Raw genomic sequence first — 16,713 nt, 5'->3', positions numbered from 1 at the left:
TTACACGGCTTTACAAAAATTGATGTTACTCCACTTGTAAATAAGGTAGGCCTATAATTTTTGTTTCCTTTTATTAAGGATTAAATATATCATAAATTAAATGGGTATTTTTGTGTCAAATATTTTTTTATGTATATGGTTTCCATGATCAAACTTGAAATTTTTTCATTTTTATTTATTTTTTATATATGTATATGCATTTAAAAAAAATTACTTTCAAAATAATAATTTTATTTGTATATTTCTGTAAGCTACATGTATAAAGAAGTAAAACAAAAAAAGAATTACCTAAATATCTTAAAAAAATAACTGAGTTATGAATTTTTTACAAAACCCTTACATTTTGTCTGAAAATGGCTTGGGATTTCTGGCACATCACTTGATTTAATGGCCGGGGTTAAAAGGGTTAATGTATTTACTTGAACAAGTGGTTTTTAACCGGATTTTTATCTCTTGTATACTGCAGATAATATTGTGTGCAATGCTACTTTGTGTTAATAGCTTATTTTACAAATAAAGATAATTCTCTTTCAAATATTTATTTTTAATATTGTTGCACAAAGTAAATCTTTTTCCAGAAATTGTCTATTACAAAAGAAATGTATGAAACTAATATATATATATACATACATATTTCTTAAAGTTTTGTAAATAATTATATAATAGATCATGCAAAACTCTGAGAGGAAATAAACGTAGATTTATAATTAACTCTGTTTATAAGACCAAAGACTTTTGAACTAAAAAAAATTATTTGCCAATGGCAAGGTGGGATATTTAATTGTGGTGATTAAAATTCAAGCAAACTTTATTTTTATGTGTATATATATAGTTTTACTGTCTATTACAGAAATTTAATGGTATCAGTTTTTTACATTAAAATATGTTAAGTTTGAGTTTTACTTAACATCTGACTTTTGTTGCTGATTTTCTCAAGTTGTTGCTTCTTTTACATGTATATTATATTCTATGATAAGGATATTTATTCCAGGCAAATGTCACATGCCCCGTTCAGCCGACCGATTCCTGTACAGGACTACTCAAGTGACGGTGATACGGACGATGAATAAATTGTGATCTGCTCTTTGTACATTTATATATATTTATATATATATTGATTATAATTTGTATAAATTGCATGAGTGCAGGGTGTTTCGTGTGGATGAGTTCCTGTAAATATTTCCACAGAGTACACTAAGGATTCTTTAATTCACAATCAGTGCTGTATTTAATCATGAATAAATTTGTTATCCATATTTTCTTCAGCTTTGACCAAATTTTAATTGTATCAGAGTCAGAGTTATTCAGTGGCCGGTGGTAGATAGATTATTGTTGTATTTTGTTAAGACTTTTGGGTTATTGTTTCTGTCAATGTATTTCTGTAAATTTAAAACTCTTGCAATTTGGGGTTGTACAAGGTTTAATTGAAGTAGGAAATTAGAGGGTGTTTTGAATTGTGTAAAAGTAAAATAAAAACTTTTAAGTTCCTTCCATTTAATGTTTTAGTGAAATTTTGATTTTATACACCAATTTTTATTTGTAGTCGTAGAATATTATAAGGGGTGTGCAATTTTGTTCCGTTCTTTTTTTTAAGTTAAAATAAATTCGGTATTATGAACATTTTTGTTTTCATTAATATTTATTGTTATTTTATAAGCAACTAACTATACATTTAGTTTCCATTTTTTAAAGTCAGTAATGTTTATCAATAGAATTAAGAACTTTAAAGGAAATACTTCAAACCAGTAAATAACTCAATTGAATTCAGTTAAATCTAATCTTTGATTATGTAATTTTCTGTAAGGATATGCCATCTAAAGCTAAAATTTCGTGCTGCTCTGAATATCTTAAACAGTGATTATAAATGTATTACACAATAGTATTGAATATTAAATTAAATTCATTCTAAATTGTCATATTATTGATAAACGAAATGTAATATATAATTTCAATTAATGAAAATGAGGACATTTACATAGAGATTGAAAAAGGATATATAGATTTAAAGAAATATTGTAGCAAGATAGTATGGTTTATGCATTGCCACTCAGTATTTCTGCCACACGAGGACGAGTGGGAGGTCTATTACTTTGTAGAGTGGAAGGTAAATATTTTTTTCAAATTTTTTTCACAGCTGGTAAATAGAGTAAAAATTATATAAAAGTAGTAAATGTGTTTTAAAAGCAATGTAAAATTATAAAAAAATTATAAAAAAAATGCAATAATTATGAAAAAACTAATCATATACTAGATTAAAATTGTTATTCTCTTTATTGTAGGTGAGTTATTTAATTGTTTTCTTAATTGTTCAACCTTCTGATGTCTGATATTTCATGTCTTTTCCTATATTAAAAACCCAATAATTATAGTTGGTCCGGTTCTGACCCTGAATTCCATTCATACAATGGTATAACTTGTAAAAAATTTAACTTTAAATAGGTTATTAATAAACATTTTTCTGTTGTAAAATATTGGCAATGAATGTGTACTGGTCATTGATCCGTTCATATTTGTATACTTATATGAATATGACAATAACATATCTGTTCATATTATTTATATATTTTCTTGAATGAAAGATCCCGTTTCAACTGTCTTTGTTTATTATAAGCTAGTCATCAGCCAGGTTTGGTTGAAAGAATCAGTATTTTTGTTTAATTCTTGAGGAATAATACTTTATATTTCAAGACCAGCTCTTATATAAAAATATTTATAAATATTACACATCTTTTATCTTATAGTTCTTGCTATTGAACTGTATTTTTCGTAATTTATACACATTTTGTAACTTTTTATAAATATTTGATTTAATTTATTCAAAAGTATTCTTTTATATTACACATTTGTTGTCTCATTTCTCTTAACTCCACAATTTACATTGTTTCTGAATTTACTTGATTATACTAGAAAACAATTGAGTTTGAAATGTTTCTAGCTGAAGTCAGTAGCATACTTCATTCTTGGTAGAATTGATGTAATATTGAGTTTGAAATTTGTACCACAGGATTAAAAATAGAAATTGATTAATACAGCAGTTTTGATTATCTTTATTCCAGTATATTGGTTATAATAGGCATATACTGTAATATAATATAACATTTTTAAGACAGATGCAGTATATACAGGTTGGGTAGCACAACAAAACTCCTCTAGAAGACTTCATGTTACACTAATAATGTGAAGTATTAGTAAAAAAAGAAAAAGGTGTTTTCACTATATTTTTATCTGAGAATATTTATTTATTGTGTTCAGTTCAGTTTAATTTTGGAATAGTTCTTGCACACCCTTTCCTAGAAAAGAACAATTTAGGGTACTTTAAAAAATTAGTATATGGCCAATTTATTTAAGATTCGAGTAGATACTTTAATTACTCTTAAGCACTGTAAAATTATAAATTTCAATAGAAATCTTAATTTTTTACTTTGAACAAGCTTTATTAAGTTAAATCCTAGATTAGCTTTATGTTTAAAATTTGTTGGTGCTTCTGAAATATGTTGTGTAGTAATAAAGTAAAGTTTGATACATTGTATTTTCAATACTAACATTAAAAAAATAATGATTTTGGTTTTATTCAAGATAACAGACCAATAATTGTGGCGGTTTTGTACAGTCTATACTATAATCATTTGAATAAATCATTTATCGTTTTAAATCAACCATGTATTTTGAATTATTATGGTAGAATGGTTTTTTATACAATTTTGTTGTTTACACTTCAGATGTTTTGTTATATTTTCTGGATTTATCCTGTTTTTTATTCCTGTATACTTACGATTTTCATTTGTTAGTTGAACGTTGTGTGTTTGAGCCATTCTCGGTGATAGGTGTTATAATGATCCTAGTACAGTACAAATTTAAAACAATTAAGTATAATAGCTTTTTCTAGTATTCTTTTGACAAGATCTTGTATTTTATAGGGCTTTAATTAATTGTGTTTCTTTTATATACCATATTTCCTAAAAGTGACAAAGTTTGATTTTTGTACAATATATGTTTTACTTTCTGTTATACTAGTTCTGTTATTTCAATTGAGCGATTTTGTGGATATTATGAATAAGAATAGTTGTTTGAGCACAACTTTCAACAACACCAATTTTATTTAACTAAAGAGAAATTTTTATATTGCGTAGTACATGAAAAAGTTAATATTAATAACATATTTCTGTAATAGTTAAAACATGAATTTATTATGAAGTATTTTACAAATATGTAGTTGGATGAGTTTATTAATCTAAATTCTTACAAAAAAACTTGATCAAATAAATTCTAAATGTGATATATACAATTTGTTTGCTGAAGATCTTTATATAATGATTTGTTTGAATACAGAAAACAACACAGTCTGCCTAGTATAAAATTATTTTATTTAATTCTTCATGAAATCTTTGACCCCCCACCAACTTTCTCTCTTGTTACAATCTCATGTATCATATGTTTTAAACAGTGTTTGTTATAATACAGAAGACAAAAATTATTAAATTAGTAAGAAAAAAAATTTGTTTTATATGTACAGTGGAAACAGAGCGATAGGCTGACATACAAGGCATGTGTTTTAAGTAAGCAACAATTTTATATACAAAATAAACAAGTAAACATATTTTAACAGTTTTATTTTTTATTTATGATGACTCATACTTTTATCTAATTTTTACGTAATTGCCACCAATATTAACCCATTGAGGTAGTAGTTACTTATGGCTCTGCAGGCCTGGTGGTGGCAATTAATTTGAGTGAAAATGTAAGAGTTTCATTTCACCATTATAACTTTTGTTTGTAGTGGAGCAATACAATTTGAAACATTGTTTATAATAAATTTTCTTCTATATTGTTATACAAGCTGTATGCCACTACACTTGTCACATAACAATCGCTCCAACACCGTTGACATCAGTGCACTGACATCCAAGATTTGATAATCCACGTCCACGTGATCACTGGATATAGGGTCTGTATTAAGAATGGCTAAATTATTCCCAGCCAAATGTTGCGATGTGATCTTGAGTTTGTTTTGCCTCATGTAGATAGGCATTCCCGTGCAATGAAAGAACCCCTTTTTACTTATTTTGTATTGTAAACGTCCAGTAAAAATATCATAAAGAATATTTAAAAACGTTTAAGGAAACACCTCTTATAGTGAAGAAATCGTGATGTGTCTGTTCTTTTTCAATTTTTCACTTTCTGTAATAAATCTCTTAAACCAGTGTTTCCCAAAATGTTTTCACTTATGGCTCCTTTTAGGTCTGTACTACTTTCCGTGGTGCCCCACCCCTCAGCTCATCTCAATATAGAGTCGTTAAACAATAACAGTAAAGTATTGTAACTATAATTCACATAAAATTCACACCGATAAAATATTTGCCTGTATGAGAGAGAGAGAGAATATTTCAAAATCTTCATTCTAAATCAAAATTAGAAATGGTGTCACATACAGTTACAAAACATACAGATACAAAACAAAACAAAATTTAAAAACAAATGTATAACATTTGTAAACAGCAACAACAATATTGTCAATAAATTACTATAACTTTTAATAATCTAAGGGAAAATGTCTGCCCAATTTAATTATGCCTTTTGTTAATAAGCCATCATAAAAATATGAATTAAAATCTCTGTTTTTAATAAATTACCTAAAACTGTACTATTCAATATTACTGATTTTTAATGAAAACTATTAGACTATTACTAGACTTACAAGACTGAGTAGTACAAGTAAATGTATAGAGGGAAGTAAGGAAAGTAAAAAGAGTAAATTTTTTTATATTATTGTAATAATTCAATAATTGCTTTATAAAAATTATAGCTAGTCAGATCATACCTACTCTAATTCATCACAGTTGATAATATTCATTTAAAGTTTGACGCAAGCCAATTTGTAGATGTAAACAGATTTGGGAGATGTGCATTTCTAGTGTCATCTGGGCAACATATATTTGCTAGATGTCTATGCGAAGGATGAGATTTTTTCCTTTAATTAATACATTAATATCTGGACTCATGTTCGAAATTGCAAGACTTTTCAATTATTAGTTTGGTTTGTATTTTGATTTGAGAAGCCCGCCTCAAAAAGGTATAAAATAGCAAAGGGTATTAATACAAGTAACTCTTTCCTGGCAATTTGTGGGTTCACTTTTTTCGATGTCACACTGAAACTAGCAAATAATTAGTTTTTAATCCAGTCTTTAACGAATTATATAATTGGAATTCAACCAGTAGTTCACTCTTTTCAACGTTTAGATGCATTTCTTGTTAAATGGATTTCATATCCACATTATAGAGTTGACTTTGTTTATAGGGAGATATTCACCAAATTACACTCAGTTTGGTTAGATCTTTCTTTAATAAACTGTTTCAAGGCAGAACATGTAGTATATTCACCTTTTGCCGTGATAGCCTTCCGCAAATCGAGTTTGTTTTTTAAACCCTCCACTTTGTCTGACCGGTTTGATGTTTGTGTTCTTTTCTTGCAATTACTTACTTAGTATGTTCAACTTTCACAAATCTTCAAGAGAAAGTTCTTATCAATAAATTTATTTATGGAGATACACAACTGGGAGCAGTTTGTGCAATTCTCAGTCGATAGAGACATCTAAGTACGAAAAAACAAATGTAAATACGATTAATTGTGGGGGTAATGGCGTTTTTGACTTGCTAATAAATGTAAATACACAGTGCATATGCGCAGAACGGTGGCATTCTCAGAATTGCAGCAGTGGAATTTCAAGACAGTTCTTACTTAAAAAAACATGCCTTGTATAATCTTTTCATAACTTTATCTAATCACAAACGAGTATCAACAAAAAATGTTTTCACAACACTTGAACTTTCTCTTATAGTATACTCATTGTGATTATCACATGGTTATACAATTAAAAAAAGAACAATTATTGTTAGCTGGGGTTGTGTAGGATAATGTTTGGGGTTTGAGTTGGTCTAAGACTCATCTAGCATTTACAAGTCTGAATCACTATCACACATTTCTCAGTTATGATAAAAATTAGTTTAAAACAGAGTTCTTGTAATTCAGGCAACTAATATATAACATTGAAGAAGAATTTCAGGAAATGTTCCTTACTCCAGAATTACAAAGATCTATATTTATTTTTTATGTTAGTTTATTTTTTTAACATTTTTATATAGACATTTTTCGATTTCTAGATGCATGTGAAAAGGTTGGAACAGACTAAACAAATAGGGACAAACCGATACCCTATTTACTACTTAATTTCTCAGTAAAAGATTTATTGTATACTTTTGTGCATTTAAGTGTTAAAGATACCACTTTTGTTGTTCTGGGAGAATGCCACTTTCTGTAGCTCTTTGTATTTTATGGTTAACTTAAAAAACAAAACCAAGAACACAAACTCACGATGGATAGCCGTAACTTTTGAACACTAGAAGTCATGTGAAGGTAAATTAAATTGCTCACATGTTTTATAATTTGTAATTTTTCTTTAATAAAAAAACCTTCTTGAAAGAGACCTTCTTCCAACATAATACTATTATAAACATTCTGTAAAATAATATCCATGTGTAATATCCTACAGGTATTGTACAATCTGGTGTAAAGTTTACACTACATGAGAAGTTACACATTACCAAATTGTTGAGTGTATCTTATTATTAAGCATTTAAATTCATGGTTTGTTTATTTAATCAAGGGAATATATTTGTGATAAATGAACAACATGCAAAGTGGAACTTGTTGTATTACATGCAAAGCCAGTAATTGTTGTATTCGTGGTTTTATATTTTGGCCATATTGCCAAGGTAGGTAGGGGTAGGAGATGAAAAAAAAAACTAAACCATTTGAAACAAGCCAGCAAGAGGCCCAACAGAAGGGAAGTTCATATGCAAAAATATATAAGAAATGATAAAATGAATTCCAAAATTACTAAAGGGTAAACACATTAAAAAATTCCAGAAAGTACAGCATTCTATTACGTGTGCAATCAGTTGTTTTAGAACAAAGATATTTATAGATTTTTCCTAATATTTGCATTATTTTTTATCATGTGTAACAATAAAATTAACCTCGAACTTGTGCTTCTGGCTCTAGTTTGAGTTGGTCTAAGACTCTTCTAGCTCTTAGGTTTTTACATCTATTATTTGGATTTTAAAATTCCGAAGAAATTATCTATCCTTTAGTAACACGTATGTTTCTCTGGAGAGTCAGAAAATCTGACCCCTGTTTTTTATGCACTGTCTCTCTTAAGAAAGGAGGCAATAGTGGCCTGTTTGTATAATGTAAATACAGCAATCCCCGTGCATGTGATACCATGATATATCATTGGTTTAAGATTCACATTTTAACAATAAATTGGTATCATAATTTAGAATTTAACGTTTTTCTATTGCGAACAGGTACTCCCAAGCTAAATATCAATAGAAAGTAATTTTTCATAGTTGTTAAATTCTAAATGGCTTGTCAGTTTTGTGATTTAGTGACCATATTTTGAAAATTTAAACTATGAAAATTATAATAGTTAAGTTTTACAACTAATTAGAGATTTTTACTGATAGTGATCATATTATGGCACTTATATGTCTATTTTTGAAGGGTTTATTTAAAAAATGGAAAATATGACATATTAAGTAAATAAAAAGATAAAGTGATTTCTCTGTATAATATAACTTAATGAGGATAATTTACATAAAAATCACTTTATCAACTAAAAACATGGTCACTGTTATGTTAATCCTCATATAAATCCTCCTTTCCCTTAATATAGAGTCTCATTTGCCTTATAAGAACTCTGGATGGTGAACACATTGTAGTTTTTTAACACTTAAACACAGAGATTTCCTCTTATACACTTTTTTTGTCAATAAGAGTGGGTGAAATTCTTGCCGCCCCCTGCACAACTTCCCAGGGAACGTCTTATAGCATAATCCTACCTCTTCCTCTGAACAAAAAATTGACTCAATTCATTACTTCCTTTTCCCTCTTCAACAGTTTCAACTGAATAGTATTGAATTGAATAGGCAATTGTGTCTAGACTAAATGTAGGTTATTTTAATTCAATAATTTCATATAAGTTTGAAATTTGTCAACTTAAATAGATTTTTGTTTTGATTATCTTCCTTTTTATCAATAAAATGACTGGAATATGTTAGCATTCCTGTTATCGTCTCTATGGGTAGTTTTATTTTTTAGTCCTACAAATACATTTTATTGTATACTCTATTAAAAAAAAGTGAATGTTGCTGTAGATCAATATTTTATGTAAAAATTGTAATTAATTTTTATTTGAGATGACTTTATTGCTAATTTCTTTCTCATTTGTTACACAAAAGGTTATGGCATAATCATTAAACAAAGTCAAATTAATGGTATAAAAGTGTTCATCACTAGTAAACACAGAGTTATTTTATTAAAGTGGTACAATAATTAACTAAGGTGAAAAGTAATAAGTAATGAATTTTTATATTTGCTTTGTATTTAGCCAGTTCACCTAATTTGTCTTCCAGTATAAATTAAATCACCACTTCAGTCTAATATGCTTGTAACTTCTAAAAAATATTCGGTAAATTTGGTAAGTAAGCAGCGTTTCCATAAATCTGATTAGTCATAATATCGGCATCCCTAAGATGCACAACTCAGCTTTATTTACATAATGTATTTTGAGTTTAGTGAAATGTTTCAAAATAGTTTGAATTTAAACTGATTGTGAAATGTAGGCTGTCACTGTATCACCCACTCCCGCCTCTCCCAAAGAATTTTGATAACTTGTTCAGTGGGAAAGAGTTGAAACCTTTTTATGAAATATGAGTATCGATTGTTGTAATGTGTGTCATCTATGAATAGATGGGTCATCATCGTTGTTTCCTTCATGGCAATTTTTTAGAAACCTAAAACGCATAAACCCTTGTGAGCAATAAACAATTGTCTCCATAACATTGTTACACAATTAAAATAGGTATTAATTTTTCAAAGGTAAAAAGCAGAAAGATGATTCTGGACGTAAATAAAATATTTGCTTGGAAACATATTTTCAGAACAAATTAATCATGTTCTTGGCATATACTTTCAAATTCACAATGGAAAAATTATTGTTTTAATTCTAGTTTGTTTAGTACAATTTGTAATTGATATACAATGTTTTTGGATGATCTAGAGCTACCGTATCTTCGCTTCTAAAGGACACAACTACCACAGTATTAGCTTACTGTGTCCATTGACCAAATCCAATAGTGGCATTCTGGTTATTTTAGTCACGATTTATTTAATAATTTCATCATTGTGAGTGAAGTGTATATGACAGCCTATTTCATATTCAGTCAATATTACCTCATAATGAAGCACTAAATGGTACCAGGTGTAAGCCAAATAAAGTAGTTATGCTAGCCATTCACAATGAAAGATGCTAACTTACCAAACATGCCTTGTAGTTTGTTTTGTATCCACACTGTAGTAACAGTATTTCATAAAATATTTTCTTAAAGCACAAGATGTAATCAGTTGATACGGTAATGCTTGTAAATACAAGCTTTTAAATTTTTAAAACTAATAGATCCTAGATGGCCACAAAGTATTTTTAGACTATACCAAAAAGTCCTAGTGGTAGTGTGGATTGTTTACTAGCTCTTGGGTCAGTTAATTAAGCAATTTGTTAATTAGTTTTAATGAAGATAGTTTAATGAGAATCAATATTTAATTGTAGATAAAAGAAATTAAATCTGTTGTTGGTGTCTTTCTTACTCTTTGTTGTTTATTTAATTTTCATATTCTATAATCCTATTTTACTTGTGCTCTTATGCAGCTATATTTGTATGTCATTTTATTATTTAGGTGATTTTTACATGGAAACTATCGTGATTCAAATATAAAAGTGTTCAGCCCTAGAAAGTTTTAAGGTGATCAATTAATTTTGTTGTAGTGATTTACAACTTTATCCTACACCAAGGATATAGCTTGATGAATTGTTCTGGATCGTGTGGTACAGCTGAAAAGTAATAATTCCTGGAACATTTAATATAACTATTCACTGTCACAGATCTACAGTTTTGAATAGCTTTGTTTTTAGGTCTGTATACTCAAAAATGTGTTTTTTTAAGACAATTGTGTCTGCATATACAGGATTACCAATTGGGCTCGTTCTGCTCAAATTTGGTGTATAGTGTGGTCTGCTGAGACTCATCAGATCTTTTGAAATTTATATACAGTTTTGAATAGCTTTGTTTTTAGGTCTGTATACTCAAAAATGTGTTTTTTTTTTTTAAGACAATTGTGTCTGCATATACAGGATTACCAATTGGGCTCGTTCTGCTCAAATTTGGTGTATAGTGTGGTCTGCTGAGACTCATCAGATCTTTTGAAATTTATATACAGTTTTGAATAGCTTTGTTTTTAGGTCTGTATACTCAAAAATGTGTTTTTTTAAGACAATTGTGTCTGCATATACAGGATTACCAATTGGGCTCGTTCTGCTCAAATTTGGTGTATAGTGTGGTCTGCTGAGACTCATCAGATCTTTTGAAATTTGTTATTTCTTACAGCTTCACATAAAAACCGAGCTTTTGTTTGTAAAAGGCATTTTTAATTCTCAAAACAACTAATAATATTTATTAATATTTTTCATTTTTAACCTTTTACAGAAGCTTAACAATATGGCACAGTCATCAAGTCTATGAAAGTTACAGTTCAAATATCAACAAATTGAAATTTTGTTATTAAAACAATTTAAAATATGGAAGACGCTATAAAGTTTGATTTTGTTGAAAGTTGGCTTGTAGATAGATCTAATTTACAAACATGTTTTATGAAATATTTTTCCTAATACCAACAAATCATAAAGTTTATGTCAAACACATTTTTGGTCAAAACTTGTTTAAGAAAAAACACATATTAACCAAATTTTATCTACTAAGTCTTAAGAAACAGCACGAACTGATAACAACCGCTATGAAAAATAGGGAAGACCAAATAACACCTCCAGCCAACCTAGACTATCCAGAAGATTCTGGGAGTATGAAAATGACTTGTAGTTACATCCTAAATGGTGTATCGTTTCATTTTTTATGAAAATTATCTTCATCCTGGATATGTATCGTTATTTCCTTCAAATGGTTACAATAGAGGGTGTGTTTTAAATAAATTCAAGTGTTTTGTGTGTTCCTATCATGTAATATGAGCATTATATCCGTACCAGTACTGTATACATTAATACCAGATTAATGTACCAGAAGAGATATTGGTTTTAATCGTGCAAAAACACCCGTTTCTATTGAATTTCAATAAAAAATCTTTATAATCATTGACATTTTACAGAATGCATGAAAGTCGTCAATTTGCAACTTAAATATAAACTTAAATGAACTTATGGTAGCTATTACACCATAAGAATCTGTAATATTATACAGTGATTTATTCAATAGCATTTCCTCATGTGCTATCTTAAAACTTTGAGATGTCAGAGTTTTAAATTTTCCAGGTAAAGCATTGTACAATAGAATCCCTTGATACACAAAGCTTTGTTGAGTCACTGAAAACATGCATCTTGTTTGTGTTATATTATGTCTATTTCTTGTTATATAGTTATGTTTGTCAGTAACTTTAGTTTTGCTTTGCAAGTTCTCCTTTACATACATAAGAACTGAAAAAACATACATAGACGACAGAGTAAGGATAACTAGCATAACAAAAGTGGTTTGCAGTGAGCCTGCCAGTCCGCACCACAGATAAGACGGACAGCTTTTTTTTGTAACGCAAATAATTTGTGAGCATAAGAACAATTCGCCCAAAGTGAAGTTCCATAAGACAATTGGCTATGTACATGACCATAGTATATGCAAAGGAGAACATCAGAAGACACACACATTCCCTCTCAATGATCTAATCATAAATAGACCTTTTAGAACTTTTGCGGTCAGGATGTCAATGTGCGAGTGCCATATGAGGTTGGACTGAAGATGAAAGCCCAAGAAAGTTGAGGATGCCAATTTCTCTGAACCAGAATGAAGACAAGGTTGTATGTCTTGAACATTCTTCCCATTCAAGCTCAGTTTATTAGCATTACATCAGTCATGTATTACATCTGATTTAGAGGTAATAATATCTTTAGGTTTCTAAGGACTAATACCCTGAACGCACACTGCCAGATCATCTGCAAACATAAACCACTTAACATGTTGCTCCACGATGTTGCTTGGAAGATCATTTATGTAAATTATGAACAAGGTCGGACTAAGTATAGACCCCTGTAGTAAGCCTTGCACAGTCTACAAAGAATTGCAAAAGAGCCATTTAAATATACAGACTGCCATCTATTTTCCAAGTAAGATGTAAAAAAAGAAATGGCAACACTGTCAAATGAGTAAAAATACAGCTTATCTAGCAACACATCACGTGTTACAGTGTCGAAGGCCTTGGACATATCATACAATCTAAAGAGAACACTTCTGTTAGCCTCCAGACCTTTAAAACAGTTTTTAATTAGAGCTTGAGTGGCTGCAACGTTGCTACGCTTAGACCTAAAACCATGTTGACGTTCTGATAAAAGATTCATTTCCTTCTACGATGATTATCATTTTACTATGTATGAGACGGTCCAAGACCTTCGACACTGCAGGCACGATGGATATTGGTCTATAGTTTGAACATAAATCTTTCTGATCTTTCTTATGTATTTGCATCTCTTTAGTTTGTTTAAGTTTGTCAGGATAAAAGCCCTGTGTGATGCATAAGTCAAATAAATATGCTCACTTATGTGCTTAGAAGCTATTTTTAAGTGTAAAGCATTTATTCCATAAACATCTAGACAAGAGCTATTTCTTAGTTTATTTATGGCTAAGAAAACTTTTTCAACAGTAAATTCTTTTAGAGGAAAAGTTTTACCTAGAGGCATTTTACAAGTATTTCTATTTAAGAAAACATTGTGGTCATTTGAGCAAGTTGGTACATTTTTACTGATATCCTTAATACTATTAATAAAATAAGAATTTAAAATATCTGGAGACAGACAATCTGGTATATACAAGGGCTTACTATTTACATTTCTACCTTCATTAATAATTTCCCACAAAGCCTTTGACTCATTCAATGATCCAGCAATAAAATTATTGTTATATTAGTTTGGCTCTTCTAATTTCACATTTGTATTTTTCCCTAATTACATTGTTATTTGAGATACTGTAAAATAAAAAAATAAAGCTTATACAACTCTTTAAATTAACCAATCCTTCATGGTACCATTTTTGTTATCAATACTTTTAGTTTTTATTGGTACAGAATTATTTAAAGCCCATGGAAAAGATAAAAAAACACATTAAACTTATCATTAATATCTAGGTTACAAACCTATATATTATATAATACATACAACAAACCAGTCTACTCTGCTAATATTAAACAAAAATCTCGTAGAGTTTTCATAGTTTATAGGCCTTGTTTATGTTTATGTTTTATTCTATCTGAGTTTGGAGACTCCAAACTAACACAGAAAAGGATATCATGGTGATCGGAGACTGGTGTATGTAACACAGAAACAGTCCATCTGTCCGGATGCAATGTAGACACGATATTATCAATGCAAGTCCCTTTTTAAGCATTGTGTGTTAAAAAGTTTGGGCGGGTTACTTCTCTTACGGTAGTATGTAAATTAAATGATTTTGCTAGGCTATTTAATTCTTATGTTCATTGTTATTGCTCCAAAACATTTATATTAAAATCGCCCAAAGTCGAACTTCACACCATGCACACTTGAAAAGGTGTCATGCAGTTTATCTATAAAATCGTGAAAGTTACCTGTAAAAATTCACCAGAATCTGTAGAGTATTAAAAGTTTTCAGATGTACTGCAAACGATTCAAAAACAAGCTCCTCACCAACATTTGGTACACTTTTGTTAACTTGTGAGACAATATGGTTTTTGACCAAAATTACACTGCCACCATGCACAGTCTTCCTAAAAGTGCAATTTTATATCCTGGTAAATCAACATTGTTGTTCGATGCTAAGAAATTTAAATACTAAGTTTTATTAGGTAGGCTCTGAATATTCCACAACAGTTATGCTATTTACACAAGTCACTGTAGAAGAACTATTTACATCCTTAGAAATTGTATTTCTCCACTGTATTAATTTAAGGATTTTACACTCACCCTCAGAAAGACCCACTGTTAAATGTTTGCCTGTGTGGTTGTCTGTTCCTCTAAAAAAGAGTGCAGGTGTTCTTCCCTTTGTCCTTTGGGGAATCTAACAACTCACATACACTCCACTAGGCCAAAACTCAGATAGAGAAACTTTGTGCCAAACTGATACAGGCAATCCAATTTTAAAAGATCAGTACCCCAGATATCTGTTTCTCAATTGTGAGACCTCATAATCTACCTTAGCACCCTCAGCCAAGTATTACTTGACTGAATTACAGTCAACACTAGGAGCGAACTACTGAAATCATAGACTGGTAGGCCTTATGGTGTGCGTCCAGGGTACGCAAAAGGCCCTTGAGGCTTAAGTGCATGGAGTAGGCCGCCCTATAGAAGAAGAAGAAGGGGCTAACCTAGAAACAAAAAGATCTGTATTTTTATTCCTCAACACCTAGCATATTATCTTTGATAGCACTGCCCAGAATATGTTTTCCAGGTTTTCGAGCAGCAGTGAGATTATTTTGCTTCTCTCTTCTGAGCATTCTTTTAGTTTTCACAGTTACAAATCCATCACTGTCCTTATTTCGAGCACACAACTGCATTTGTTTGTCAATGTCAACAATACTACAGGCTGCAGCCTATTTACGTCATATGTTTTGCTTACAACAGCTGATCCTTCCTGTGTCGTCTGCTGTTCGTTATCTGTTACTTGCAACCGACTAATGTTTCTGCTAGCAGAAGAAACTTCAGGTCTAGACACTACGGATGTCAAAATCCGACTATTATTGTTCCTCTTGAGGCCTTTGTAATTATTGGTTCCTTTTTTAGTGATTCAAAATTGATTCTAAGTGAACGTCTAGCTTTATATAATCTAACTTACGTTTCTCAGTATAAGTATACTGTTCGTCCTAAGTTAAAATGTATCCGATTATCACACGAGGCTAGTCAAAGAAGAGCTTAATTTGGCTATTAAGTTAAGATTAGTATGTTTGCTTTTCAATAATTAAATCACAACATTGCTAGATGGAGTTACTGACACAAGCTGCAGTATGGCTTGAAAGATCACCTGAGTGGATAAATTAAGCTAATCAGTTTTTCATACTAGGCGGGGCACGAAATATATTAATAGGCTGAGCGTTATCAGAGCCTATCACTCAACAAGCTGAACAACTTGAATTTCTGCATTTCCGTCTATCCACATGATATCTTGAGAACAAACTGAACTATAGACTTGAAATTTTGCATAAACCTTAAGTTCTATATAGACAATATTGAGTTCTATGATGGTGCATATCACTTCACTTCATGGAATAATACATTTTGTATATTGTTTGACATTTTAACATATAACATACCATACTTGTAGCCTCACTATCTGTAATATATCTTCGGAAAGATTTCACATGTATACTTTAAATTTAGCATAATTTCTACATATATAAGAATGAATTCTATGCTGATGCATTGAAGCCTATAACTCAGTAGGCTAGCTAGCACACTATCTCTTTGGTCTGTTAGGTGGATGTAAACAATTGTTTCTATAATAATAATAATTATTATTATTAATTTCAGAGCATAATACACACAGCAGACTGTTGACTAACTATTATTATGACCTATTATA

The 16,713-nt window shown here is 30.0% G+C and overlaps 1 protein-coding gene across 1 annotated transcript in view; it reads left to right on the top strand.

The window, feature by feature from the left end:
• LOC124359761 (ubiquitin thioesterase trabid) overlaps nucleotides 1-10,701 on the top strand; it is a 35,937-nt gene extending 25,236 nt beyond the window's left edge. The window contains exon 10 of the mRNA XM_046812772.1: nucleotides 992-10,701. Coding sequence (XP_046668728.1) covers nucleotides 992-1,070 — 79 coding nt within the window. The 3' untranslated portion in view covers nucleotides 1,071-10,701. The remainder of the gene's footprint in view (nucleotides 1-991) is intronic.
• The last annotated feature ends 6,012 nt before the right edge of the window (nucleotides 10,702-16,713 follow it).

This window comes from Homalodisca vitripennis, chromosome 4 (genome assembly GCF_021130785.1).
Source record: "Homalodisca vitripennis isolate AUS2020 chromosome 4, UT_GWSS_2.1, whole genome shotgun sequence".
NCBI lineage: Eukaryota > Metazoa > Arthropoda > Insecta > Hemiptera > Cicadellidae > Homalodisca > Homalodisca vitripennis.
The sequence above is the reverse complement of the archived record's forward strand: the minus strand, read 5'-3'. Positions and strand labels throughout refer to the sequence as shown.